Below are 27,860 nucleotides of genomic sequence, written 5' to 3' on the forward strand. Positions count from 1 at the left end.
CCAGACTACAGAATGATTTTTAAATTGTCCACAAATGCAATGGCCAGTTACCTTCATAATTGTTGCTTATGACCATTAACGTGACTGGCTTAATTAAACAGAATATCCAATGTTTTGATGTTTGGTTCTTACTTTCCTATATTTTTCAGATAAATTTATAATTTGCTCTAAATTATATAATTTAAATCTATAAATATGAAAGTAATGTTAAAAATATTACTGTTAAAAATGTTAATATTAAAAATATTATTGTTAAAAATATTAATTTTAAAAATTTTCTTTTTATTTCAGGCCTTTAATTCATCAAAGAAAATCTCCTTTTGGTTCGGATAATATCTATGCTGAATCTTTAATTTTTTAAGAAAATAAATATTTTATTAAAAAAAAAATTTAAAAAATATGTTAAACAGTTTGTTTAATTAAACATTTAATTATTTGAGCAGAAAGAACACTTATAATAAAAGGATGCAATTTACAGTAAAAAAAGTTGAATGACAAGACAAGCAAGATCAAATTTTGGCTGATGGAACAGGTGATAAAAACACGCTTAAACAGCGACCATGGTAGTATTTAGAATAGAAAGAAATCCAAGTTTACAACAATAGGACAGAGAGTCAAGTTTAGACGAATATATTTATATTTACGAATATATTTATATTATATTACGAATATATTTATATTATAACGAATATAATTATAAGACGAATAAGAGATTTCTAAAAGTATAAAAAGGAGTAAGAATATGACAAATATAATAGAGAAAGGCAACCTTAGCAGGAGTATAATAAAGAGAGTTAATTTTATAATGGATTATATATCATTTTAGAGGTGTACCCTCATGGTAGTAAATGAGAGTACACCCCTAAATATATATTTTTCAAATATATGAATCATTAATAACACATTACATCTTCGGTTTTTCATTAGTAAAATAAATTTTTATTTTAACTTTGTCAAACAAAATTAGTAATAAAAAATAATAAACATTATTAGGATGCATATCAGAAAACATTATTAGAATACACTTAATGATGCATGTCGGAATTCTTTTTTTCTAAAAAAAAGAAGTCTTTGTATAATGGATAACAAGAAAAACATTATGTTTTAAACATTCAATTAAATTAAATTTGATCAAAGATTGAGAGAGAATAATAGAATATTTTTCTTTTTATAAAATATTTCTTTGCAGTTATGGCTTTTAACTTATTTTGCTCCGCATAATGAAACTTTTGTTATGAGTGACAAAAAGAAACGACACAAAACAGATATCGACTACAACAAAAATGACGATCTTTAAAAGTTGTATTTCAAGTTATCTCTTTACAAATATCTCTTTGTAACTAAAGTTACTTAATATTTTTTAACAGATCATAACATTTCACTTTTTTTATTAATTAATTTTTAAATAAGCCATTTCTTATTAATCATATTTTAGTAGTCAGACGTTCAAGTTTATTTCTTCAGTATTTTTACACGAGAAAAAATACCCCCAAAAAACTATACCGGACTACTAATTATCATAGCGGACAATTCAAGTAAGCAAAAAAAAAACTATTTCAGTTGCCCGCAGGACAACCGGGAAAAAACCGGAGGGTGCGCCCTTGCATTTCTATGAGAGTTTAGTAGTAAACAAAAATCTGAGATAACGCAAAGTATTGGACTTGGAAAGAGTGACCATTCATTAAAAAATATTGACATATCACAAATGTTAGAAGCAAACAACTGAGTTGTGAGTCTTCTTGACAATAGTTGTATTATTTATTATAATTTTATTATATATATGCATTTTTTTATTTTATGTATGTATTTTTTAATTTTATATATATATATATATATATATATATATATGTAATATATATATACATATAGATATATATATAGATATATATAGATATATATATTATAAATTGCATTTATAGCTAATAACAAGAAAATGTTAGTAAAGTGAATTTTTAAAATATTTTTGTTTTTAATGTTATAAGTTGTTTTAAAACTTTTTTAAGGTTTTAAATGACAGCCTGGTACCAGCAACTTTAGAGGAAATAACTGATCAGTGAGTTATTATTTTATCAGCTCCTTGCTGTTGTTAGCACAACCTATGAATTTAATATTATAGAGAAGACCTAATATTTGAATTTGAAGGTTACTAACAATTAAATATATAATAAGATAAATAGCAAAAAATATAGCAAAAGTTCTATAAAACTTTTACTATATTTTAATATTGTTTTAAACACAAAATAAAAGTTGATTAAAGTTTCAGTAAGATTTTGATTTCTTTGTTTTATATGGAAGTTTTGTTTATTTTTAATTAATGCTTGTTATTTAATTAATACCATGTCACACAAAAGGGTGTTAAATGAGGAAGAAAAAGCAAAAACAGTTGCTTGCAAAAATATGGGTTTGCCAAATCAACAAATTGCAAAGAAAATCAAAAGATTTTATCATGCAGTGAATAATTTTATAAACTTTGGTCAAAATTACAACAAAAATCACACCAAGGGCAGAAATAAAAAAGTAACCAAAAGGCAACATTCTTCCATTTTGCATTTGGAGTCATACAGAGTACAAACAGCAAGACAAATATGGACTGAACTGGAATTACCTGTGACTGCAAGACGTGTCCTACAAGTTTTGTCAAAATCAGGACAATTCCATTAGAAAAATGATCACAAAACCATTGACAAAAAAAAAAGTAAAAGTGCAAGATTTATGTTTGCCAAGAACCACATGACATGGGATACAGAATGGGAAAATGTTGTTTTTTCAAACAAAAAAAAGTTTAGCTTAGATGGGCCTGTTAGTTTTAATTATTAATTAATTAAAAAAAAAAGGTAGCATTGCAATGAGTAGCAGCTATGGAGGAGGAACTATGGAGTTATATTTTATTACAACAAAAATTAATGCAAGAAATTACAATGATCTTTTAGAAAGTTTTCTAAACAAGTTTAGTGAAGGTTTACCTACAATTGCATTTTCCAACAAGATATTGTGGCAATTTACACAGCACAAAGTGTAAAACAGTGGCTCCAGGAAAAAAAAAGTATGTTTTGGATTGGGCATCACATTCACCTGTCTTAAACCCTATTGAAAATTTATGGGGAATATTGGTACAAACTATATATGAAAATTCTCGACAGTATAATGTAATACAAGAACTTAAAACTTCTATCCAACAAGCATGGAATGGTATTTCAAAGGTTTGTTTAAAAAATCTTATAAAAAGTATGAAAAACCGAATTAATTAGTGTAAAAGATGGTAATACACATTATTAAAGACTAAAGTGTTTAAAAAATTATTATATTAAAACAAAATTTATAAAGGTTCGTTTTTGATAGAACTATAGAAGTTTTTTAATTTTTAATTAATTATTTTTAAATGTAATATTATTTGCTTATTTATTCTTAATTCCTGTAGAAAAATTTAAAAAAATGCATATACTTCATGAATTCATTTATATGTACAAATTGAAAGTGGAACTATGGAAATTTTGCTGAGTCTATATCTAATAACTTTAATAACAATTTTTTCTATTTAAAATAAAAAATCAAAATATAATTATTTTATCAGCTGTTTATTAGTTATTACATAAAATTTAAAGCATAAACATAAATTTGTTTTAATTTTAAATAAAAAAAAACTTTGCTCTTATCTTTGTTTTTTGAAAAATGATTATGTATGTATGTATGTATGTATGTATGTATGTATGTATGTATGTATGTATGTATGTATGTATGTATGTATGTATATACACACACAATGTATCCGCAAATTCAGCTGCTTAAGGTTTTGAAACAAAACTAAGATTAGGTGGAAAGGAAATAGAAGAAGTTAGTGAAGTTTGATCTATGGAAGTTGATCAAGCTTTGCCAGCTTCTTCTATAAACACATTGCATTACAGTTAAAATGATAATTTTCACAATTAAAATAATCAAAGAGAAAAATAGATGAAAAATAATTGTGTAAAATGACGCTCTGTAAACATGTAACAATATATCTTTAATTGTTTGATTTTTATCTTATCTATGTTTCTTGCATATTTCATTTTTCCTATGTTATTCTATGTTTTTCTACATTTTTCTATATTTTTTTTTTCTATGTTTTTTAAGTTTTACTTTAACTATAAGTGAAAATGTTTTTTTCATTAATTTTATTAATATTTCCCTCTGAGCATCTTATATTTTGTACAAATTTTATAAATGTTCATAAATTTGTTTATCTTTTTCATTTAGAACACTTACAGAAGTCCGTTTATTTGTTAATAGTTTAGAAAATTGGCTTCATATTGCACTTAAAAATTCAAATACACATTTACTTGAAAGAAAAATGCAAGGTATTTTTATATTTACCTAAAAGATTGATACTAAATTTTATTTTAACAATTTCTTTAATTTTCGCCACTATTTTATATTATATATAAACACACACACACACACACACACACACACACACACACACACACACACACACACACACACATATATATATTGCTAATATTTTATATTATAAATAGTATTTTACATTGAAATTTTGCTAATATTATAATACATTAGAAAAAGGTAGATTATATTTTTGTTTATACTCTAAGTTGCTCGAAGATTTGTGCAAGCAGTAAAACGACAAATATCTTTTCTTCGTTTGGCTCAATCATTTCGAGAAGTACTTTCAGACAAAGTTATTGCTCAAAACCTCATTAATGAACTAAATGCAATTGATATAACATCAATCGGAGCACAGGCTCTTTTTACTACTGCTGATTGTAAACAAGATCAATCTAATCTTCATGAAGAATGTATGATTTGATATATTTATCAATAATTTAATGTTAGAATAAACACTTATTGTATTGACTTTTTGTCCTTAAATATATATATATATATATATATATATATATATATATATATATATATATATATATATATATATATATGTGTGTATGCGTGTGAAAATATGTATATTTTCACACACATACACACACATATATATATATATATTATATATATATATATATATATATATATATATATATATATATATATATATATATATATATATATATATATATATATAATGTATATATATATATACATATGTGTATAATATATATATATATATATATATATGTGTATTATATATATATATATATATATATATATATATATATATATATATATATATATATATATTAAAATTATTATATATATATAAATATATATATAAAATTAACAACACTTATAAAATGTTTGATAGACATGTTTCGAACTACATAGTTCATCTTAAAATCATCAGTAAAATTTACAAAAATCATTAAAAAACCATTATATATATATATATATATATATATATATATATATATATATATATATGTGTTTATATATATATATATATATATATATATATATATATATATATATATATATATATATATATATATATATAAAACTATGCTAAAATTGTATTCTTTTAAAGAAACAACAAACAAGGAATATTAAAATATTCAAGAAATATTAAAAAAAAGTTTGATATGCATTCTATATGAAAAATTCTAGCCAAAGATTCTGATATCACTGAGTCTAATATGTTTGTTGTTTCCTTGTTATTTATTTGAAATGTTGGTTGGTTTATATATTGAGTTGAATAAATTTTGAGTAATTAAATTCACCACTTATGTAACCGGAATATTGATTTTTTTTACCAACTTATAGGAGTAATTAATTAATTGAATCTACAATTTGTAGTTATTGATTGAATCTACAATTCTTTACAATTTGAATCTACTATTTTCCTCACCATAACCTTCTACTCTATAGATCCACAAATAGTTATTTCTATCTATAACACCCACAAAAAATTATTTGTGAAACTGTACAAATCAGCACCATATCTACTGAATTATTTGTGAAACTGTACAAATCAGCACCATATCTTATCACCATATCTTATCACCATATCTACTGAATATTGTCATAATGTAAATAACTATTAGTATAATTAAAAGAATTATTTAAATTAAAAGAAAAAGAAAATACTATTTACATTACTATAAAAAGAACTAATGCTTTCATTACTATAAATGCATACTACGTGTCTTCTATTAATCTGTCTTTTTTTTGTACCAAAAATAAGTTGGATATTTGTTGTTGATGATTCACATATCATTACAATATGTAGTTGCTTAATTTTAATATCAAATAATAATTCATCAAACTTGTTGTCTACCAATGTTGTATTAGTACCAGCAAGACAGATGATTGTTTTTTTCTTGTCAATTTACTTGAATCAGATTTTGTAGACTAATTCCTTGAATATCAAAAGGGCTTGTTGATAGTTCGTTCTTTAGCAAGTTTTCCGTTGCATTTGTTTTTTTCAAAAGCTAATTCTTTCTTTTGTTTCCTTGCGACCTCAGTTTGATCCAGATTAATGCATACTTTTTGAAAATTATTTAATGTCTTAAGCTTTCTTGTAGCTTTCAAAATTTCTACTCTGTTTGCATTGTTGGTTAATTCTACTAAAATAAGACTGCTTCGTGTATCATTCCTGGATTTGAAATGAATAACTCTTTTGATTATATTTTTATTTACGCTTATTTCTCTAAATAGGTCATTAACCAAGATTAATAACCAATTAGGAGTCGCACTCTTTATGGTTTTTAGTATCAATCTCCTTTCTCCTTTGAGACATTCTAAAGACAAACCATTATTTTCTTACTTTTGACTGTCCTTACTTATTGATCCAACAATTGCCCTTATTACCTGAAACTCTAAACTAATCCTTACTTTGCAATTGAGGCCCAATTTTTCAATTTAATTTTAGTTTTATTTTCTTTATTTAAAACTGCAAGATGACTATTTAGATTATTGTTGTTATATATATATATATATATATATATATATATATATATATATATATATATATATATGTATATATATATATATATATATATATATATATATATATATATATATATATATATATATATATATATATACTAGGGTGTCCCATAAGTTCGCGGGCACTTTGCGACAAAACTTTATTTCATTGTAACTTAATATTTATTAACAATTATTCTTCAAAGTAAATTCCATTGCTTTCTACAGCTTTCGTCCATCTTTGCGCCAATTGCTCAATTCCGCGACGATACCATTCCGCCGGTTTGGAGGCGAAAAACTCTCTACACCCATTTTCGACCTCCTCCAAAGAATTGAAGGTCCTACGGCGAAGAAAGTGAGCCATCGAACGGAACAGGTGGTAGTCGGATGGCGCAAGGTCCGGACTGTATGCAGGATGAGGAAGAACTTCAATTCCAGGCAACTCCGAAATTTTTTCCTTGGTGCGAACGACGGTGTGTGCTGAAACGTTGTCGTATAGCAGGAGCGCGCGCTTTCGATTGACCAAGGCAGGATAACGAGCCGAGAGAGCGGCGTAAACACGATCCAGTTGTTCAGTGTAGAGTGCGGTGTTCACTGCATGACCATTTGGAACAAGCTCAAAGTGAATTATCCACTCGAAATTCCACCAAACACACAACATGACCTTGTGAACGAACCGATCCTGTTTGGCGACTTGTAGAGCGGGTTGGCCGGGCTGGATCCAAACGTTCGCCTTATTGGCCTTACGGAAGAAGACCCACTTTTCATCTCCAGTAACAACTCGACGCCAGAAATGAAGGTCCTTGGGGTTTTCGAGCAGATGGGTGCAGGTGTTGACGCATCGTTTTTGCTGCGCAAGCGTCAATTCGTGAGGAACTTCTCGGCAGCGCCTATTGACGAGTCCGATTTGATGGAGGTGGCGATCGATGGTGGACTTGGAAGGGCCGAGCTCTGCCGACAATCTGCGGGTGCTAGTTTGTGGTTGCTGCTCCACCAGCTCGCGCAGTGCCTCATTGTTTACTGTTGATGGACGGCCTGACCTGGGTAGATCTGCAAGGCTGGTTTCGCCGTTGTTAAAGCGCTTGAACCATTTGGCCGCTGCGGTTTTCTTGACCATTCCCTCGCCTTCCACATTGCAAATTTCAGCTGCTGCATCTCTTGAACTCAGTCCTTTTTTCCAATAGTGACGCAAAAGTACGCGAATCTCATATTTTTCGTCTGTCATTTTAGAACTAAAAAGACACAAGCGATACACCATTTTAAAGAGGAATAAAAATACTACAAAATAATATCAATCATTAATTGATTTGAGTCAAACGTCATAAAAAAAATTATGTTTGAAAATATTAGCTTCAAGTGCCCGCGAACTTATGGGACAACCTATTATATATATATATATATATATAACAACAATAATCTAAATAGTAATAATATATATATATATATATATATATATATATATATATATATATATATATATATATATATATATATATATATATATATATATATATATATATATATATATATATGTAGAATAACATGTATATTAAAATTGCTTTGAACAAAAAGCTAAAACTATCCTTTGAAACATAAAACAAACAAACTAGGAATATTAAAATAATCTAACAAAACTTAAAAACATTTACATTATATTAATATAAAATATGGAATAAAATGTAATATTGTATTATAATCTAATATCATTAAATCATCATATTATAAGTATAAACTTTTATCAATGCAATGAAAATTCAATCAATCAATATATTTCGCACAAAAAAAATACTGTTTACAATATAGTAAAAAAGCACTGCTTTTGTGAAGAAACAATGCAAATAGTAAAAACATAGTGGATATATATTAGGGTAGATCATGGAAAAAATTTTGACTTTGGATAATGATAATTTGTTGCTCCTGAATAATATGAAGTAGATTGGAAAAATATTTTCGATTTTTTGTGTGTCTTTCTTTGCCGCCAGGGGCTTTAAATATTGTATATTGCTTTTTATCATTATTTAATTATCATTAATTAATTTGGTTATATAAATTTAAAGTTGAGTAGTGTAAATTGTTACTCGTGAACGATAAAACTTGAGTAGTGTAAATTGTTACTTGTGAACGATAAAATGGAAAAAAAAAACATTTTTTCTCTTCATTTGTTGCTAAAAGACCTTATTTTACCATTTTGTGCATTTTTAGGCTTTTTTATTGTTATTAAATTACTTAGTAATTTTTGTTCTTAAATTATTAAATTTTATTATAAATTGATAAATTGTTACCATTAGATGATATAACAAAAATAGAATAGTAATTAATTTTTTTTTGGCTTTCTTTTTCCATTGGTGGACTTATAGTGTGCATTTTCAGGCTTTTTATTGGTATTTAGGTATTGGTATTTGATCATAATTTTTTCAATGTTTTCAGAAAAAAAACTATACCTAGATTTATAAACCAGTATTAACTTATAAACTAATTATTTATTCAGTGATTCAAACTAGCATTTTTTTAAATTATTATTTTTTATTTATTTTGGGCATTTTTTCTTATTGTTTTAAATTACTCAGTAATTTAATTACATTATAAATTACTCAGTAATTTTATTACTATATAAATTGTAGTGATTCTAACTGACACTTTTTAAAATTATTGTAATTTAATTATTTAAAAAAAAATTTACTAATGTAGAAAAATTTACTATTTATGAGTATATAAAGATTAGTATACTATTAGTATGTAAAGATTGTTGTATTTTAAATATTGTATAGATTACCAATATCAACATATATATCAAATAAATGGATTTTTGTATATGATTTATTGAATTTAATACTATTATAAGAATTTTGTTTTGCAAATGGAATAAAACTAAGTTTATATTTAGAAAATTAAAAATATTTTGGTGAATAGGTGAATCAAAGACTTCAGCAGTATCAATTGCTAAGATGGAAAGTTTAGTTTTGTTTGACATCGCAGCATGTTATTGTCTTAACTTAATAATTTCACATGCCCAAGAATATCAAAAGTGCCAGTACTTGAGCATGAATTTTTAATGGATCAAAGAAATAAAAGAAATATGGTTATTGGTCCTTTAGATAAGGAAAAAACTTTTATATTACCCAAAGCATTTAAAAGAAGCATCAGTTAGTACCATTTCTGATATAGATGAAGAAATTAATTCTGGTGAGGAAGAGTTTATAAATGACACTCAGAGCAATGTTGATGACGATTATTTGTCAGATTTCTGTGAATTAGCTAGTGAATCTGACTGAAATATGATAAAGTTTCCAACAGTTGCCAGAGAATGTGACAGATATGGTATATCTGATGTTGCTGGAGCTGCAATTGCTACACTTTCAAATTATAAATTACAGAAAAGTATAGACCAAACCAAGTTAAGGCATCAAAGACAATTGCTTAGAACTACATTATCACGCAAAACAAAGTTAGCTATGTGTTCAGTAGGCCCAAAATCAGTTTTCTTTGATGGGAAAAAAGATAAAACTCTTTGTGCATTAACAACTAGCAGTAAAGACATAATTACTGAGGAACATATCACATTGATTGAAGAACCTCATTCAACTTTTCTTGGTCATATTCCTCCATCAAGTGCATCTTCAACAAATATCAAGAATGCTATTATAGATTTTTTTGATGAAAACAAAATATCACTTGATAATGTGTTAGCTATTGGCTCTGATGGAGCTTACATAAATACTGGTGTGAACAATGGTGTAATTAGATTGCTGAAACTGCATTTGGGATATCCAGTTCAATGGATAGTGTGTATGTTCCATTTTAATGAACTACCATTGAGAAATTTAGTATTGCATTTAGATGGCATGACTTCAGGACCTACTGCATTTAGTGGCAACATTGGGAAAGCACTTGTAAATTGTCACAAGTTGCAAGTTGTCAAATTTAATGTCAGACAGAATAACTTACCGAGTGTTCTACATGAGATTCTGACAAATAATATTAGCAAAAATCAACAGTAACTTTATAACATGTGTAAGGCAATAGAAATAGGTGAGGTGAAAGAAAGCCTTAAAATAAAAGCCTGGCCATTTCATTCTTGATGGCTGACAACAGAAAATTGAATCCTTTGTTTGTATGTTGCAAGCACTCCTCCATCTACCGAGCTTATAATACTTACTGATTACATTCTTCGAGTTTATGCACCGGTGTGGCTGTTTATAAAACTGGAGTCTCAATGTTACATGGGGGCAAAACACTTGTGGCGCTTAATTCAATTCTCTTGCTTCCTTTCTGAAAGTGATTGACTTATTGTTGATAAATGCATTCAAAGAAATGCATCTTATGGTCACCCAGAAAATATTTTGATATCAATGTTGATGGATGAACGCATAGAAATAAGAGAATTAGCAGCTAGAAGAATTAAATTTGCAAGACGATGCAAAGTTTCAAATTCTACACAAGTAAGAAAATTCAAAATTCCTCCTCTAAACTTTGATGCAGTTGATTACTATAATCTTGTAATTTGGGAGGAACACCCAAGGACTGCACCACCTATTTTAAAAGAGTTAAGTGATGATTTCATTGAAAATGCAATACAAAATATGCAAAAATTGACTTTAGATGATTTTCCATGCCATTTTCAAAATGTAGAAAGACATGTTCAATTGGTTACAAAAGCAGCCGCATCTGTTTCTGGAGAAATGAGAAGAGACGGATACATTAGAGCAAAACTTTTATCTAGAGAGAATATTCCACACTTTGCTTCAAAAAATAATTGGAATATGTAGGAATAATTGATTAATAAGCTCTTTTTTTTCCATAGAACTTATTGATCAATTACTTCTTTAAATAAGTACTATAAAAAGTGCATATAAAATAGCATTTAGAAAAATTTGTATTCATAAGAAATGTTATTCTAGTGCTAACGTAATTGTGCTACTGCATAGAATTTTGAGTTTTAAAGAAATCTTATAGGTTTGACCAGAAAACAACATAATTATTGCATTTTTTTGTAGAGCAGAAAAATTTTTGATATTACAATATATATCATATATTGTAATATCAAAAATGGCTTATTTTTAATTAGATGGCGGCGAAGGAAGGAAAAAATAATTTTTTTTTTTAATTTTAATGATGTTTAGATGTTAGAGCAACATCCAAACTAATTTGAACAAAAAAAATGCAATGATGATCTACCTATATATATATATATATATATATATATATATATATATATATATATATATATATATATATATATATATATATATATATATATATATATATATATATATATATATATATATATATATATATATATATATATATATATATTTTATATATATATATATATATATATATATATATATATATATATATATATATATATTAGTTCTATGAAAATATTAAATGGAAACCAATCAATTATATCAGCAACATTCCATATTAGAAGTATGAGCCTCAATAACCAAAATTATAATAAACATATACTAATAAACAATGTTAATGTAAAAGTTTCTTAAGCGCTCTTATTGCTTATAGAAAAATATATTTTAAACATATAATACAATTTGCAAAAAATCCTGCTTTTTACAAATATTTCAATGATTTCAGATTAATACGTAATTTAACTAACATGATGGTAAAACAACGCCTTTCATAGACAAATGAGTTTATAAATAATTTTGTGTAGCATAATGCTTAAGACAATTCTTACAAGAGGTAAACTTAATGCTAAATTTTTAAAAAACTGTTATGTAACCGTTATGTTAGTGTTATATTTTTTATTGTGTATCATCCGATTTGTGATTTTTCCTAATTTAAATCCTCCTAATACCAGTCTTAACACTAATAGCGACAACCTCTATCTTCTTCTTTTTTGAGGCTACTTCTCTACATGATGATACCCAATCATATGTATCTTTAGTCTCTGCATGCCTAAACCACCTTCAACTCAGTTGGACCTATCACACTTATTGCTCTCATTCTCTGTTTAAGATCATCATTTATTTGTAAAAATATATAAAACAGAGTTTACAACAACAAAAATATGCATCAGTTGTGAAGATGGATTGTAGTAGTGATAATGATTGTTGTGGTAGATTAAGACAATTTGTATATGTGATAGATTATATATGACCATCAAAAGAAAATTTTGTGAACCATTAAAGCAATGTTGCTTTTTAATCTCAAATCACAGTGGAGTATTAGTTGATTACATTGTGACAATGTAATCAACTAAGAGTATAAGGTCATTTGTTGGGTCTAATGGTTCTTGTTAATCGTCTGGCATGATGATTTTCCCAGGTTTTGTAAATTTTGTATATCTTACATCACCTTCTGAAGAAACCTGCAAACCATTTTGAACAATAATACAAGCACAAAGCAAATATTGTTGATCCTTACTAAGTTTGTTAAGCATTTTCTCAGCTAATGGTGCATCTAATACCCTTATTGTCTTAAAGTTTGTTATTGGTATTAGTTGAACATCAACTTGAATTAATATTCATATCTCACCTCCAAATGTTGCTGGTCCTGAAGTTAAACCATCTATCAGTTCAAATACTTTTCTAAATGGGATCTCATTGTAATGCAGTAAATCTATTACCCACTGCAATGTTGTTAATAGGTTTACTGCAATTACCAATTGTTGTTTCAATTTTTTGAATGATACTATTTCTAGTACCTGTATTTATATTTGTACCATCTGCAACTAAAGCTTGTAAGGATTCTATAGGTTTTAAAAATTTCTTTCAAAACAGAAATTATTTCCTGTAATCATTAGCTTTTTCTGATTGAGGAACAACATTAACAATATATCAATTATTACAAAAAGGTACAATAAAACAATGATTTTTTTTTTCAAAATTCATTATTTTTGAATCATAAAGATTTTTCTACTCTTGTAGAACTAACTCAATTTTCTTTCCCCATCAAATCCAATGCAAGTAATAATCTGCTCTTCTTATGAGTGTTTCAGTATTTTTGTTCTTTTAAAGATCTTGTTGTTGAAGTTTTGTTAGCTTTAAGATATTATCAGTAGAGGCTATTTTCATATCTTCTAGAAAAGCATCAACCAATTGACAAGCATGTCTATTTGATATATCAGCGCACTCCATTATCTGGCACTTTTGGATACTTATTTCTGTTTTAGGGCAACAATTCTTTGTCATCTTCGTTTGATCTTTCTGTTGGTGTATATTCTATATTTCTTGTCATAATGTATCATCATAGAAAAAGTCATAGTGGATAATGTATCATCATAGCGGGTTATATTACTATACTAATACTATTTTTAACGTGATGCACTTTTTTAGACTTATTGTAAAAAATTTTTTGTAAGTTATTGTTTTCCTTTTTATAATCTTTTCTTTTACTTAATATGAACTCTTTATCAGGTAACTTTGTCGTCCTTCGTGCACTCAAAACTAATGTTTTATTTAGAAATATGCTACTAAATTGCTTGCAGGTTTGCTTTTAAAAGTAAACTTTTCATTGATAAATCCTTTAATTTTAAAAATTGGCTAATATTGCTTGTGTGTTCGTAATTTTTTTTTTAATAATGTAGTTTTTTCTCTTTGATAAATGAATCTTTTTTATTATTGAAATCAGCTAATATTGCTTGTGTGTTTGTTATTCTTTTTTTTCCAATAGTATACTTTTTTCCTTTTTATAAATACATCTTTTCATTTTTAAAATTGGCTAAGATTGCTTGTGGGTTTGTATTTTTTTTTTTTTAATTTGGTTTAATATTAATATAGTGTAGCTCTTTGTAAAGACTAAAAAGTAGGAAATAAAATATAGCAAAAACATTTGCTCAAAAATATAATCTTTTTTGTACTAAAAAGTAGGGCAGGTATGTTTCTATATAAACCTTGTGCAGACCTGCCAATCTTTAGTTTACTGAACTATTAAATCTAAGTTAAAAAGTTAATCTTCTACTTTTTCGCACAAAAAAGATTATATTTTTGAGCAAATGTTTTTGCTATATTTTATTATCTATATTACCAATTATCATTCTTTATAATTCCTTTTGATCAAGCCAAATATTTCATTCTGATAATGGAACTTTGTCCTTACATTGTTTACAGTCTCTTTTTTTGTTATCAAAGCATTTGGACATATATCAAACACTTCCTCAAAAGACTGCATGGAGCTTCTGTATGTGGCTGATGTTCCTTTATCATTCAAATAATTTAAAAGTCTTTGTGCACTATCTACCAATTTGGATAGTTTGATAATAACACTGTTAATGGCAATGGTTGGTATACCAGCTTTTTTTCAAACAGATATAATACCTAAAGCTAGTATTTTAATTAGTTAAACAAACTGATGTACTAGGTGAATTTATTCTAATATATAGATTATTTCGAAAACTATCAGCCTTGGTTGGTAGCATGTTCTTTGTTATTCTGCAAGGATTTCCAAATGTTATTACATAAATTTTTTTTTGTTAACATTTTATTCCTGAATATAAAAATAGAAACATCTATAATCATTGGAACTTACATGAAAAACAACGCAATTATGAAAAACAGTTAAAAAAATGCTTTATGAGTTAAAAAAATTAAGTTAAAAAAGTGCGTTTATGACAGTTAAAAAAATGCTTTTATGAAAAACAGTTAAAAAATCGCAGTTATGAAAAGTGCTTAAACAGAATAATTAAAAATTATTTTTATTCAAGTTAAATTTTTAAAGAGTTACATTAAAATTAGGAATTAAAGTTACGACCCCTAAATCATATTTGATAGTATTACTACTAATAACAATACACAACTTTTAGAATACATAAAAAATAAAAATTTCACCCTACCTTAATTAGACAGACAGTAAAAAATTGAGATATTATAGACAATTATAGATAATTAAATAACATTTAATAGACAGTGTCATATAAAATATTTATTAACAACAGTATTAATAAAAAGATTATTATATGAAAGTGTAAATAGTTTAATAAGATAAACAAATTAAGAAAAATCAACCCAAAAAATTATAGAAAGAACATAAAGTGTTAGTTTTAAGATGTGAGGTGTATATGCCTAATAATGTTTCTGTTATTGTTAGAAATATCTGTTAGTTATTCCAACCTAATATATGTTTGGAGGGTTGTAGCAGTTATGTTGATTTGACACCCTAGTAAAAGTACTAATGGGATAATGGTATTTGATTTCTACAATATACCTTTTTGCATACTTAGTCTCGGATAAAGGTTATAAATTCTTTTCCATTTTTTGTTGTACTATGAGGTATCTATTCACAATAAATACTTATCTACCATATGTGTGTATTGCTAAATACTGATGTTAGCTACATGCTAACTATTTATAAAAAAAATAGTTCTATTTATCAAGTATATTTTTTATTTCTTAGTCACATCATAGTTAAGTTGTTATTGATCTTAGTTAATTATGGCTATCACTGCAATACCTCTATTATCTATTTGCATTTATACTCAAGTGCTTGATATTTTTTGCATTTACAAAAAATAGGTTTCTGTTGACTCTTCGCAAGGTCTTTGCAAATGGCAGATGCGTTTTATAATGGTAAAAGAGAAAAGTGAAGATAAATATAAAGAATATAGAAAAAAAAACCAAACCATATATAAAAGTATTAATTATTTATTTTATAAGCACAAATAATTCATCAACGATCATATAATTAACTTGAAACAAACACGCACACAAAAAATCATTCAAAAATAAAGTATAATATAAAAAAAAATAGAAAAAGAACTTTGAATTTAAAAAAAAAAGAACACTTCATAAACTTAAATTTAAAAAAAAAAAAAAAGCACTTCATAAACTTAAATAAAAAAAGAACAAAAGTAAAGTAAACAAATAAAAAGAAAAAAAAGATAAGAAGAATTAGATAATTAATTAAAAAAGAAAGAAGAAAAAGTAAAAGTAGAGCTAGAAGATTGGGTTTTTTTTATATATATATATATATATATATATATATATATATAATTTTTCTTTTTTCTTAATGATATAATTTGTAATCATGATTACAATAATTCATTAGTTATTATTTTTCAGTCATATTATTATTTGTTTTTTCATATATTATTTATAGTTAATTATATTTCTTTTTAGTCCTCGTTTGATACCTAGTTGTTTTATTTATTACATTACTTTTAGTATTACATTCTTATAAATTTATTTAATATTGACTTATTTTTATTTATTGTTTTAGTATCTTTGTTAATAATGTTATTATTGGTAGCAGTTATCAGTAGTTATATTATTATTAGTTTATATTATTATTAGTTTATATTATTAATATAATATATTATTAATATAATATATTATTATAGTATTACTAGTTTTTTTATATTCAAAAATTTTGTCTTTTACTTTGTTTTTTTTTAAATCTCTATTTCACACTTTTAATCACTTTAACTAGTTAATACTGCATGTACATATTTTTTTTTCTAAAGATTATGGCATTTAAATCTCTCTGCAACACTTGTCATAAAAATATAACTGATAATCAAAGAGCCATCCAATGTGATCTTTGTAACCATGCAAAGTATAACCATATTGATGCATATTCTTATAATCTTTTTTTGATGACTCCTCGGATTTGTAATGTCATAGCTGTTTATCTAAGAGTATGGCCTTTAGCTTGATTTCCAACTTGGAGCTTAAGTCAACATTGTTATGCAAGAATATATCTACTAGTTCATTAAACTTTTTTGAGACTCCAAGTAATTATAAAAATATATTTAAAAATCTAAATAAATTTCCCAGCTCTGGTAATACTATGACGTTATTGATCTCAATAAAACTATGCTTCCCAATTCAGAACTATATATTCATCTTAATATTGTTTCTCTACCATTCCACATTGGCAAACTCTGTAGTCTTATCAGCTCTCTTAATAATTTTCCCTTAGCAATTGGTATTACAGAATTTAATTTATATATAAGCGATACAAATATAACTGATATATACATAAACTGATTTATTATTGAGCATCGTCCTACTGAGGCTGAAAAAGAGCACTTTTACACTTACACTCAAATTTAAACTATGTCGCTATGATCTTATGATTTAAACTATGTAGTTCGCAATGATCTTATGATTTAAACTATGTAGTTTGCTATGATCTTATGATTTAAACTATGTAGTTCGCAATGATCTTATGATTTAAACTATGTAGTTCGCTATGATCTTATGATTTAAACTATGTAGTTCGCTATGATCTTATGATTTAAACTATGTAGTTCGCTATAATCTTATGATTTAAACTATGTTGTTCGCTATGATCTTATGATTTAAACTATGTAGTTCGCTATGATCTTATGATTTAAACTATGTAGTTCGCTATGATCTTATGATTTAAACTATGTAGTTCGCTATGATCTTATGATTTAAACTATGTAGTTCGCTATGATCTTATGATTTAAACTATGTAGTTCGCAATGATCTTATGATTTAAACTATGTAGTTCGCTATGATCTTATGATTTAAACTATGTAGTTCGCTATGATCTTATGATTTAAACTATGTAGTTCGCTATGATCTTATGATTTAAACTATGTAGTTCACTATGATCTTATGATTTAAACTATGTAGTTCGCTATGATCTTATGATTTAAACTATGTAGTTCGCTATGATCTTATGATTTAAACTATGTAGTTCGCTATGATCTTATGATTTAAACTATGTAGTTCGCTATGATCTTATGATTTAAACTATGTAGTTCGCTATGATCTTATGATTTAAACTATGTAGTTCGCTATGATCTTATGATTTAAACTATGTAGTTCGCTATGATCTTATGATTTAAACTATGTAGTTCGCTATGATCTTATGATTTAAACTATGTAGTTCGCTATGATCTTATGATTTAAACTATGTAGTTCGCTATGAAAAAATGTGATGATGTTAATAAATCCATGAATTTTATTTTAAAAACATTTAATGAAATCTTAGACCGACATGCTCCTTACAAAATACTAACCAACTAACAAATTAAACTAAAATCAAAACCTTGGATTACATATGGAATACTTAAATCTATTTCAGTTAAAAACAAACTTTAAAAAAAGTTTATAAAATCAAACAATATTTATAAGAAAAATGAATTATTTGCAAAATTTAAATTTTATAGAAACGAAATTTCTATTTAAAATAAGCAAAAAAACATACTTTATTACATATTTTAATAATATTCTGAACAATATTAAAAACACCACACAATACATTTTTTAAACTTGAATTGAACGAAAATCTTATCACTGATCACACTGCTATATCTAATATATTTAATAATTTTTTTAGCACTATACATAGCAAACTACTTAGCAAAGCCATACCCCTAAACGCGTATTTAGTGACTTGCTTAACATTCCAAATGTTAAATTGTTTTTTATTAATCATGTAACTGAAAATAAATTATCTGGTCTCATTACAAGCACTCTCAAAACTGAAAAAAAAGTCTTGGTCCTAATAGCGTCCTCCTTAAAGTCCTCCTCTTAGTCCACACATTATTTCAAAGCCTCTCTTTATAAATAACTAATTTTTTTTTTTTTTTTTTTTTGTTCTTTTTATTGCATTATAAATAAGCATTTCGTTACAATATTTAAAATACAAATATATAATAATAAAAACATATATATATATATATATACATATATAATAATCGTTATTAAATAATAAAAGAACGCGGGAACTCGTAGAAGACCATACGGTCTTGTCGTCGAGTACCGCTAAGAAATGATCGTGTTAAAATTTATAAAATATTTACAAGATAAGAAATAAGTTAACGAAGTAAGAAACTTAAAATATTCCGTTACAAATACAAGATACATTATTATATATTACAGTTGTTAATGATGCATATATAATTTTTATAAATCAATAGTTAAATAGGGGGTAAAAAGGAAGATCACTAAAAAAAAAAAAAAAATATCAAAAGTATATTGTTACATCTTCAATTGTAAAAATGAGTTCTTTAAGCTTTCGTTTAAAAGAAAAGTAGTTACTGTGATGAATATAATCCTTAGTAAATTTTTTAAAACTATTTTATTCCATAAGAATGGTCCGCGATAATCAATACAAAATTTAAAAAGATTTGTTTGAAAAATGGGCTGCTTAATAAAATTATCATTCCGCAAAATGTATTTATTTTTATCTTTCGATGAATACAAATTATGGAAAGAAATAGGGGATGAATTGGTTTTACATTTAAAAATAAAACAAAAAATAATAAAAATGTTAAGCTCATATATATTAAAAACTTTCATTTCAAATAATAGAGGCTTGGCATGATTATAACGGTCTTTAAAATATATGAGACGTGCTACATGCTTCTGCTGACAATAAAGAGGTTTAAGTTTAATTTTCTTTGCACTACCCCAAGCAATGTTTGCATAGTTTATGTGACAATGAATAAATGAATGATATAATTGTACTAAAGTAGGTTTATTTAAAACATTTCTTGCTTTGTACAATTTTCCTATACTTTTTGAAATTTTACTTGATAAGTTTTTAATGTGATTTTTCCATGTAAGATTTTCATCTTTACAAACACCTAGAAAGTTGGTTACTGTTACTTGTTTAATTTGTATATTGTCAATAAAAAGATGAGGCATGTTAATTGGCAGTTTATGTTTTTTGATAAGAGGATGGAAAAGAACCCATTTAGTTTTATCAATGTTAAGAGATAATTTGTTAGTCTTAAACCAGTCAGATATTTTGATTAACTCGATGTTCAACAACTAAATAAAGTAGGAATGCTTTTGTGTGACATGAATAAATTGGTGTCATCAGCAAACATAATTGTTATTAAATCCGAGGCTTTGTATAAATCATTAATATAAATAAGGAAAAGAAGAGATCCTAATATGGATCCTTGAGGAACTCCACATGTAATATTTAACAAATTTGATGATAATGTTTCATCGGCGTAAACAAATTGTTTTGCGATTAGTTAGATAACTTTTTAACAATTTTAAAACATTGCCTGTTATACTACAACATTTTAATTTTTTAACAAGAATTTTATGATTAATGGTATCAAACGCTTTTGCTAAATCAATAAATACTCCCAATGTGAATTTAGAATTATTAAATGAGTCTGATATACTTCTTGTAAGCTGAATAATTGCATGCTCTGTTGAATTATTTTTTTTAAATCCATATTGCATGTTATATAATAATTTGTTTGATAAAAGGTGATTGTATATTCTGTTGTTCAAAATTCTTTCTAAAATTTTAGAAAAAACAGAGAGGATAGAAATTGGACGATAGTGTTTAACATTAGTTTTTTTTCCTTCTTTAAATATAGGAATAATTTTTGCTATTTTTAAATCATCAGGAAAAACTCCCTGATTAATAGAGCATTTAAAAATTTGGAAAAGTATGTCTTTTATAATAACGTTCCCATTGACATCATCTGGACCAACTGCTTTATTTGACTTTAACAATTTATAAGCACTTTCAAACTCTTCAAAAGACAAATCAAAAAAATTTAGATACGAGTTTAGAGGGTCATATGTTGCCTTAAATGATTTTTTGGGTTTGGAATTATTTCGGCTAGGTTTTGTCCTACAGATACAAAATATTTATTAAATTCGGAAGCAATTGTTTTTTGATCAAGAATAAAATTATCATCTACTTTAATAACTGAGGGCAAAGATTGCGATGTTTTTTTAGTGTTACCCGTAATTTCGTTTATTGTTGCCAAGTGCGTTTAGAGTTTAATTTGTATTTTTCAAGTAAATTAGTGTAATATATTAATTTTGAATTTTTTCCTTAGGCGTTCAAATAGTCTTACGTAGTTTCTATAATTGGTCTTACTCTCAGTTGTTTTCAATTTTAAATATTTAATATAAAGTTTTTGTTTTTAATTTTAAATATTTAATATAAAGTTTTTGTTTAATTTTAGATGATTTTAGAATACCTTTAGTAATCCATGGCGATTTAATTTTTTTATGTTTGTAATTAATTTCTACTTTGGGAAAATTGATGTCATAAATTTCATAAAAAAATTTTAAAAAAGATTTGTATATTAAATTAATGTCTTCAGAAAAGTTAATAATATCCCAATTAACTAAAGAAAGTTGATATTTAAAAGATTCTAGATTTTTATTATGAAAAAGTCATTTTTTATATGATTTTTTTTCATTATATAAAATTTTCGCATAAATATCTATTGAAAAGAAAATAGGGAAATGATCAGATATGTCACTTTTAATAATGCCTTTTTTAAGCGAATTATTAAAAATATCATTGGTTATAATGTTATCAATTAAGGAAGTTGTTGTTTAAGTAATTCTTGTTGGTTTGTTTATTAGAGGAACTGCTCCATTTTCAAATAGACCATTATAAAACCCATTAAGGTCTTTTTTGACGTGATACTCAAAGCAATTTAAATACAGATCACCTAATATGTAAAGTAATTTCTTTTCGTGGTTGATTTTATTTACAATATCGTCATGTAAAAATGAACTAAATGTATTAATTTCGTCAGTAGGTGGGCGATAACAACAACTAATTACAATATTTTTAGTTTTATTGCTTAATATTTCAATCGTTAAAACCTCTATATTGACATCAGAAATACTCATGTCATGCCTAACAAAATACCGTAGGTTTTCTTTTACATAAATAATTAAACCACCGCCGCCTTTGTTTGTTTTCCGCCCTAATGAAATTAAATTATAGCCCGATATTTTAAAAATATTATCTAAATTTGAGTCAGCAGAACTACACCAGGTTTCAGTTAGGCAAATTACACTAAAAATAGTTAGATTTTCCTCAAAACTATTGCAAAGATTTTCAAATTTTTTTTTTAAACTTCTTATATTTATATGAATTGCATTAAATTTCATAATCACGCTCAAGAAATTTTTTTATTTCAAAAGTATAAAAATAGCTGCAGTTGCTTTGTAAAGCATCTGTTTCACTAAAATAACTTTGATCCGGATTGGACTCTTTGTTAAGTATAAAATCATTAAATTTAAAAATGTCAAAATTTTTAGAGCGACTTGAATCCATTTTTGTATTTAAAAGCAATAAAAGTTAAAATTAAATAAATAATAAAGATAAAATCAATAACTTTAAAATAAAAGAATTTAAAAGTGGTATTTTCCCAGATATCTACCCTTGTAAATTGTTCTAATGGTGTTCCTCAGGATTCAGTGTTAGGACCACTGCTCTTCTTTCTTTATATTAATGATCTTCATAAATCCATTAAGTTTGTTACTGTTTACCACTTTGCTGATGATACTAATCTAATGCTAATTATTAAATCCCTTAAAAAAATGAACAAACACATTAACCATGATCTTGCCAATCTAGTTCCAACAAACTTTTTAGCTCTAATAACACTGAATTCATTATCTTTAAATTAAGTAAAACAAAAATCTATAAACATATGACCTTTAGATTAAGTGGCAAATAAATTGAACCTGTTAACTCAATTAAATATCTTGGTATAAAAATTGATTCAAATCTTTGCTTTTTATCCCATTGTAAAGACTTAGCAATGAAACTATTTAGATCTAATGGCATGTTGTCCAAAATTCGCCATTATGTTAATCTTGAGACTCTCTTGAACATATACCATGCTATTTTTGGCTCACATCTTAGATATGCATGCCAAGTATGGGGGCAGTCCCATCAACAAGCTCTTATTAGGTAATCCCACCTCCAAAATAAGGCTTTAAAAGTTATTTATTTCCAGAATATTAATTTTAATCCTAAATTTCTCTACCTAACTTCCAAAGTATTAAAACTATGTGACTATATTCAAATTTTAAATTGTCAATTTGTCTGGAACCACAACACATTTTCCAAAAGTGCCAACACTCATTATGACCTTTTTCTAATAGTAATTTAAACCTGTCTCTAAACACCGCTCTCATAATTAGGGGCATAAATATATAAAATATCAAAGCATTAAAACTTCAGAACAACCTTCCTTATGAACTAAAAGCTCTCATTCATTCTCAACCTTTAAAACCAGTTTATTCTACTTTTTATTAAAAAAATGCAGTTAATGTTTATAATTTCTCTAATCAATTTTTGTTGTCTTTAGTATTGTATATTATAGTATATTAGTTTTTTTTTTTTAATTTCTACAATATATTTTGTTATCATTACTATTGCTTATTGTTATTTTTTTAAATATTTACATTACTTAATTAGATATTATTAATATTAGTAGGTGTTTACTTTAGATTAGTAAATTTACTATTTGTAAACATCCTTAAATGTAAAAACTTAATTCAGAAATAAACAATTGATTGTTACATGTTTGTACTCTTTTTTGTTTACATATGTAAACTTAATTATGGTATACTTGCATTACATATACTTGCTTTTGTGCTCATAGTTGTTCTGTAATATTGTAGAAATTGATGTTCAAGTTGATTTGTGATATTATAGAAATTGATTTTCATATATTGTATGAAATTTACTATGTTTTATTTTATTTATTATTTATTTACATTTTATAATGTTACGTTTATTATTTCACTCCTTTGCCATTCTAGAATGTTTTTTTGTCTGTCTTTTTGGAAACTTGTACTTTTATCTAACAAAAGAGTAACTGTCTGTAGACAAAAGAAAATTCCTATTTTAAAAAATGTAGATAGCATTAAGAATTTAAAAAAATCATTGAACCTTTAAAATAGTCACACAAAAAAAATTAACCTAGTCACCAAGTTTATAGAAATACCAGCTATTTCTGAATTTTGTGACATGTATTCACTATTATTTTTTTTCAACAAAAAAAATTTATTAAATTTTTTTTGTAATTTTAAAACTAGTTTAAAACTTCTTATAATTTCTGTTGACTGTTTAATCAATAAATAAATAAATAAATAGTTATTTCAATAAAAACAATTGGTTTATTGACATTTCAGTCAAGATTTGGACAAAGCAGAGGGGTAGAAAGATATACTGAAATTATTTAAATTTATACCACACAAATAACAAAGTTTTTAATTATTTATAGTCATAAAGATATTTAAAAAAATAAAATATTATTAAAAAAAATATAATATTGCTTTTTTCAGGAAGGAAATCAATTAAAATTTTATTCCAACAATATGCAAACAAACCTAAACAAAGATTTTTAAAAAACAAATATGGTTATGCAGATTTAATAAAATCTTAAAAAAGGAAAGAAGATAAAACAACAAAAAAAAAAAATAAAATAAGAAGAAAAACTATAAAATAGAAAAACATAAAACATAAAAACATTAAAATTAGACATAAAAATGTAAAAGTTATAAAGTTATAAACTTATAAAGTTATGAAGTTATAAATTTATAAAAGTTATAAAGTCATAAACTTATGAACTTATAAAGTTATAAAGTTTCTTAAATTTTTACTTTTTCCCCATGAGTTAGTTCAAAAAAAGGTCAAATTTTAAAGCTCTATTATTTATTATTATCATCTTCTGTTTTTTGTGCGCATAATATGGAAAATTTTTCATAATTCAATTTTATTTGTATTTAATTTTATATAAGATTTAAGAAGAATTTTATAATAGCAGATGTCATATGACTACAACTTGTTTTACTATCAGTAATTTGAATATTTTATAACTAGGTATACAGTCTGATTTAAGAGTGGTATTTAGCAATGTTGGCCTGTCAGCCTAAAAGTGTTTGTGCTTGGTGACTTTTTTTCAACCTCATTTCTATGTTGTTATGATGAAACTTTTGTGTTAAAAATTTTGTCCTGAACTGATGATGCCAACCAAAAATGTGTTTATTTTTTAAAAAACTACAAAAGTGCAACTAGACTGAAATTTTTTTTTTATTACAACAACTGACAAATCAGTAGATCTTACACAGAATGTGATGACAAATTGACTGAAAAATAGGTAGAACATACAAGGAATGCTGTTTTATCAACTTACAAGTAGATAAAACATGCAAGGAGTGCCATTTTAAGTTTTTAAATTTTGTTTTCTAAATAAATAAAAAATTTTTAAATACATATACACACACATATATATATGTATATACATATATATATAGACACACACACATATATATACATATAGACACACACATATATATATATATTATTTTTAACCTAGATTTAATTGAATTAAGAGAATTATTGAAGCAAAATGCAACTGTTGAAGAGTATGTTGATTGGTTAGAAAGAATTATTAAAGCACAAGTACTCCAGGTTTTTAATAGTTATTATTAAATTTTATGCTTATTGTATGGGATAACTTATATAAGTATTTACTGCTTTTAGTATTGTGAATCTGACCACTCCTTTAAATTGCGTGCCCAAGAGTTTCTTTTGTCTTGGTCTTTCTTTGGAACAAGAGTTATGCATATGTTGACATTAAATAACTCGAGAACATATGGTAAACATTTTCAAAATTAAAATTGATTAATGTTGTTTGTTTTTGTTGTTTGTCTGTTGTTGTTGTTTTTTGTTGTTGTTTGTTGCTTATTGTTTTTGCTTTATTTATATATAATATTTTTTTTGATGCAATTTCAAAAGGTCCTTTCCATTTAATAAGAATGATGTTGGATGAGTACTTGCTTCTTATTATTGAAACTCGACTTTCCAACCAAGAACAATTTTCTTTACAACAAGAATCTGAAAAACTCATTAAAGGTAAATTGGATTGGAGTTTTTAACAAGTCTAATGATAATTAAATATTTTCTTTTAGAAAAAATGAACATTATTTTTAAAGGTAATATTTTACTATCTTTGAATGTTTTATGATTTTATGTTAAAGTTAATAACTTTTAATATTTTATAATTTCAGTTTCTGGTGATAAATGTATAAAAATGTCTGAATTTGCAACTATGTCAAAATTTGGTGCGCCTCGAGAAAAACCATCAACCTGCTCCTCATTAAATTCTTCAATCAAAATTACACCCAATCTTTCTTCTCTTCCACCAATTGCTTCATTACAGAATTTGAAAGGAAATTCTTTATATGTTGGTTGTGTTCCGGATTCTGGAAGAGAAGTTGAAACCCAACAAATTGATGGTTTAATTACATTAACACCTCCTTCTTCTCCCATAGAGAATCTTTCAACTAATGTTTCTGTAATATTTACAGATCAACCTAAAAAAAAAAGTAAAGGAGTAAAGCGTAAGAAAGTTTGTAATGAACCAACAAGCAATGTTTCTAGTTTAGTTGATGAACATTTTAGAAATTGTGGTGTAGAACAGTTTTCGATGAGCATAGTAGATAATAAAAGTGAACTTCTTCAAAAAATATTTTTATCACAGGTTGTTTTTTTTTATATCTATTTTATATATATATATATATATTTTTTTTTTTTTGTTGTTTTTTTACTTTCATATTTGTTGGTATGTGAGAATTTTCTTAATTTCTCTTTTGATTGATATGACATTTTCAACATTTACCCTAACAAACATATTTGTTGGTTTTATATATAAATATTTAATTTCTAATGAATGCACTCATTCTAAGAATGTAACTTATTTAAAATTTATTATTATAAACTATCACATAAAATTATATATAACACTGGGCAACAAAAAAAAATAATTTTGGTCTGGTGCTTTCAATATTTTAGTAAGATCTTAAATAATTTTTCCTGTTCAATTTGAAATGACTTCAGTTTTTATCTTTCTTACTTCTCTTACCTCAAATTTTGACTCTAGTAGATGATTGTAAAATGTAGATGCTTATAAAAATATTTTCAACAATTTACCAATGTTAATATTAGTTTTTTGGGGGAAACTTTATCTGTAACATAATATTTTATTGATTTAAAAATCTGAAACAAAACAAATAACACAAATTAAAAGTAATAAAGTTTAGATAAGATAGAAAAGTTTTACAGAAAATTAAATGAATAAATTAATGATTTTTTTCTGACCAAGAATGTTTAGTAACAGGAGTGTCTCGTTTTAAATACTAGCAATAGTCTGCCATCATCACAGCATCCCAATGTCCTTGATATAAAGTTTCCATCTCCTTGATGTCCTGAATTGTTCACTTTTTTCCTCACTAACATTTTTATGATTTTGAGGATTGAGA

General features: G+C 25.6%; 1 protein-coding gene across 2 annotated transcripts in view; it reads left to right on the forward strand.

Moving 5' to 3' along the window:
• The window catches only part of LOC105846336 (DNA-binding protein RFX6), a 64,535-nt gene that overhangs the window by 34,437 nt on the left and 2,238 nt on the right, over positions 1–27,860 (forward strand). For both annotated transcript variants that reach the window (XM_065797930.1, XM_065797929.1), the window contains exons 9-15: positions 2,004–2,053; positions 4,234–4,334; positions 4,590–4,793; positions 25,916–26,010; positions 26,083–26,197; positions 26,338–26,454; positions 26,610–27,082. In XM_065797930.1, the coding sequence (XP_065654002.1) occupies positions 2,004–2,053; positions 4,234–4,334; positions 4,590–4,793; positions 25,916–26,010; positions 26,083–26,197; positions 26,338–26,454; positions 26,610–27,082 (1,155 nt within the window). The remainder of the gene's footprint in view (positions 1–2,003; positions 2,054–4,233; positions 4,335–4,589; positions 4,794–25,915; positions 26,011–26,082; positions 26,198–26,337; positions 26,455–26,609; positions 27,083–27,860) is intronic.

The sequence above is a fragment of the Hydra vulgaris genome, chromosome 05 (genome assembly GCF_038396675.1).
Source record: "Hydra vulgaris chromosome 05, alternate assembly HydraT2T_AEP".
Taxonomy (NCBI): Eukaryota; Metazoa; Cnidaria; class Hydrozoa; order Anthoathecata; family Hydridae; genus Hydra; species Hydra vulgaris.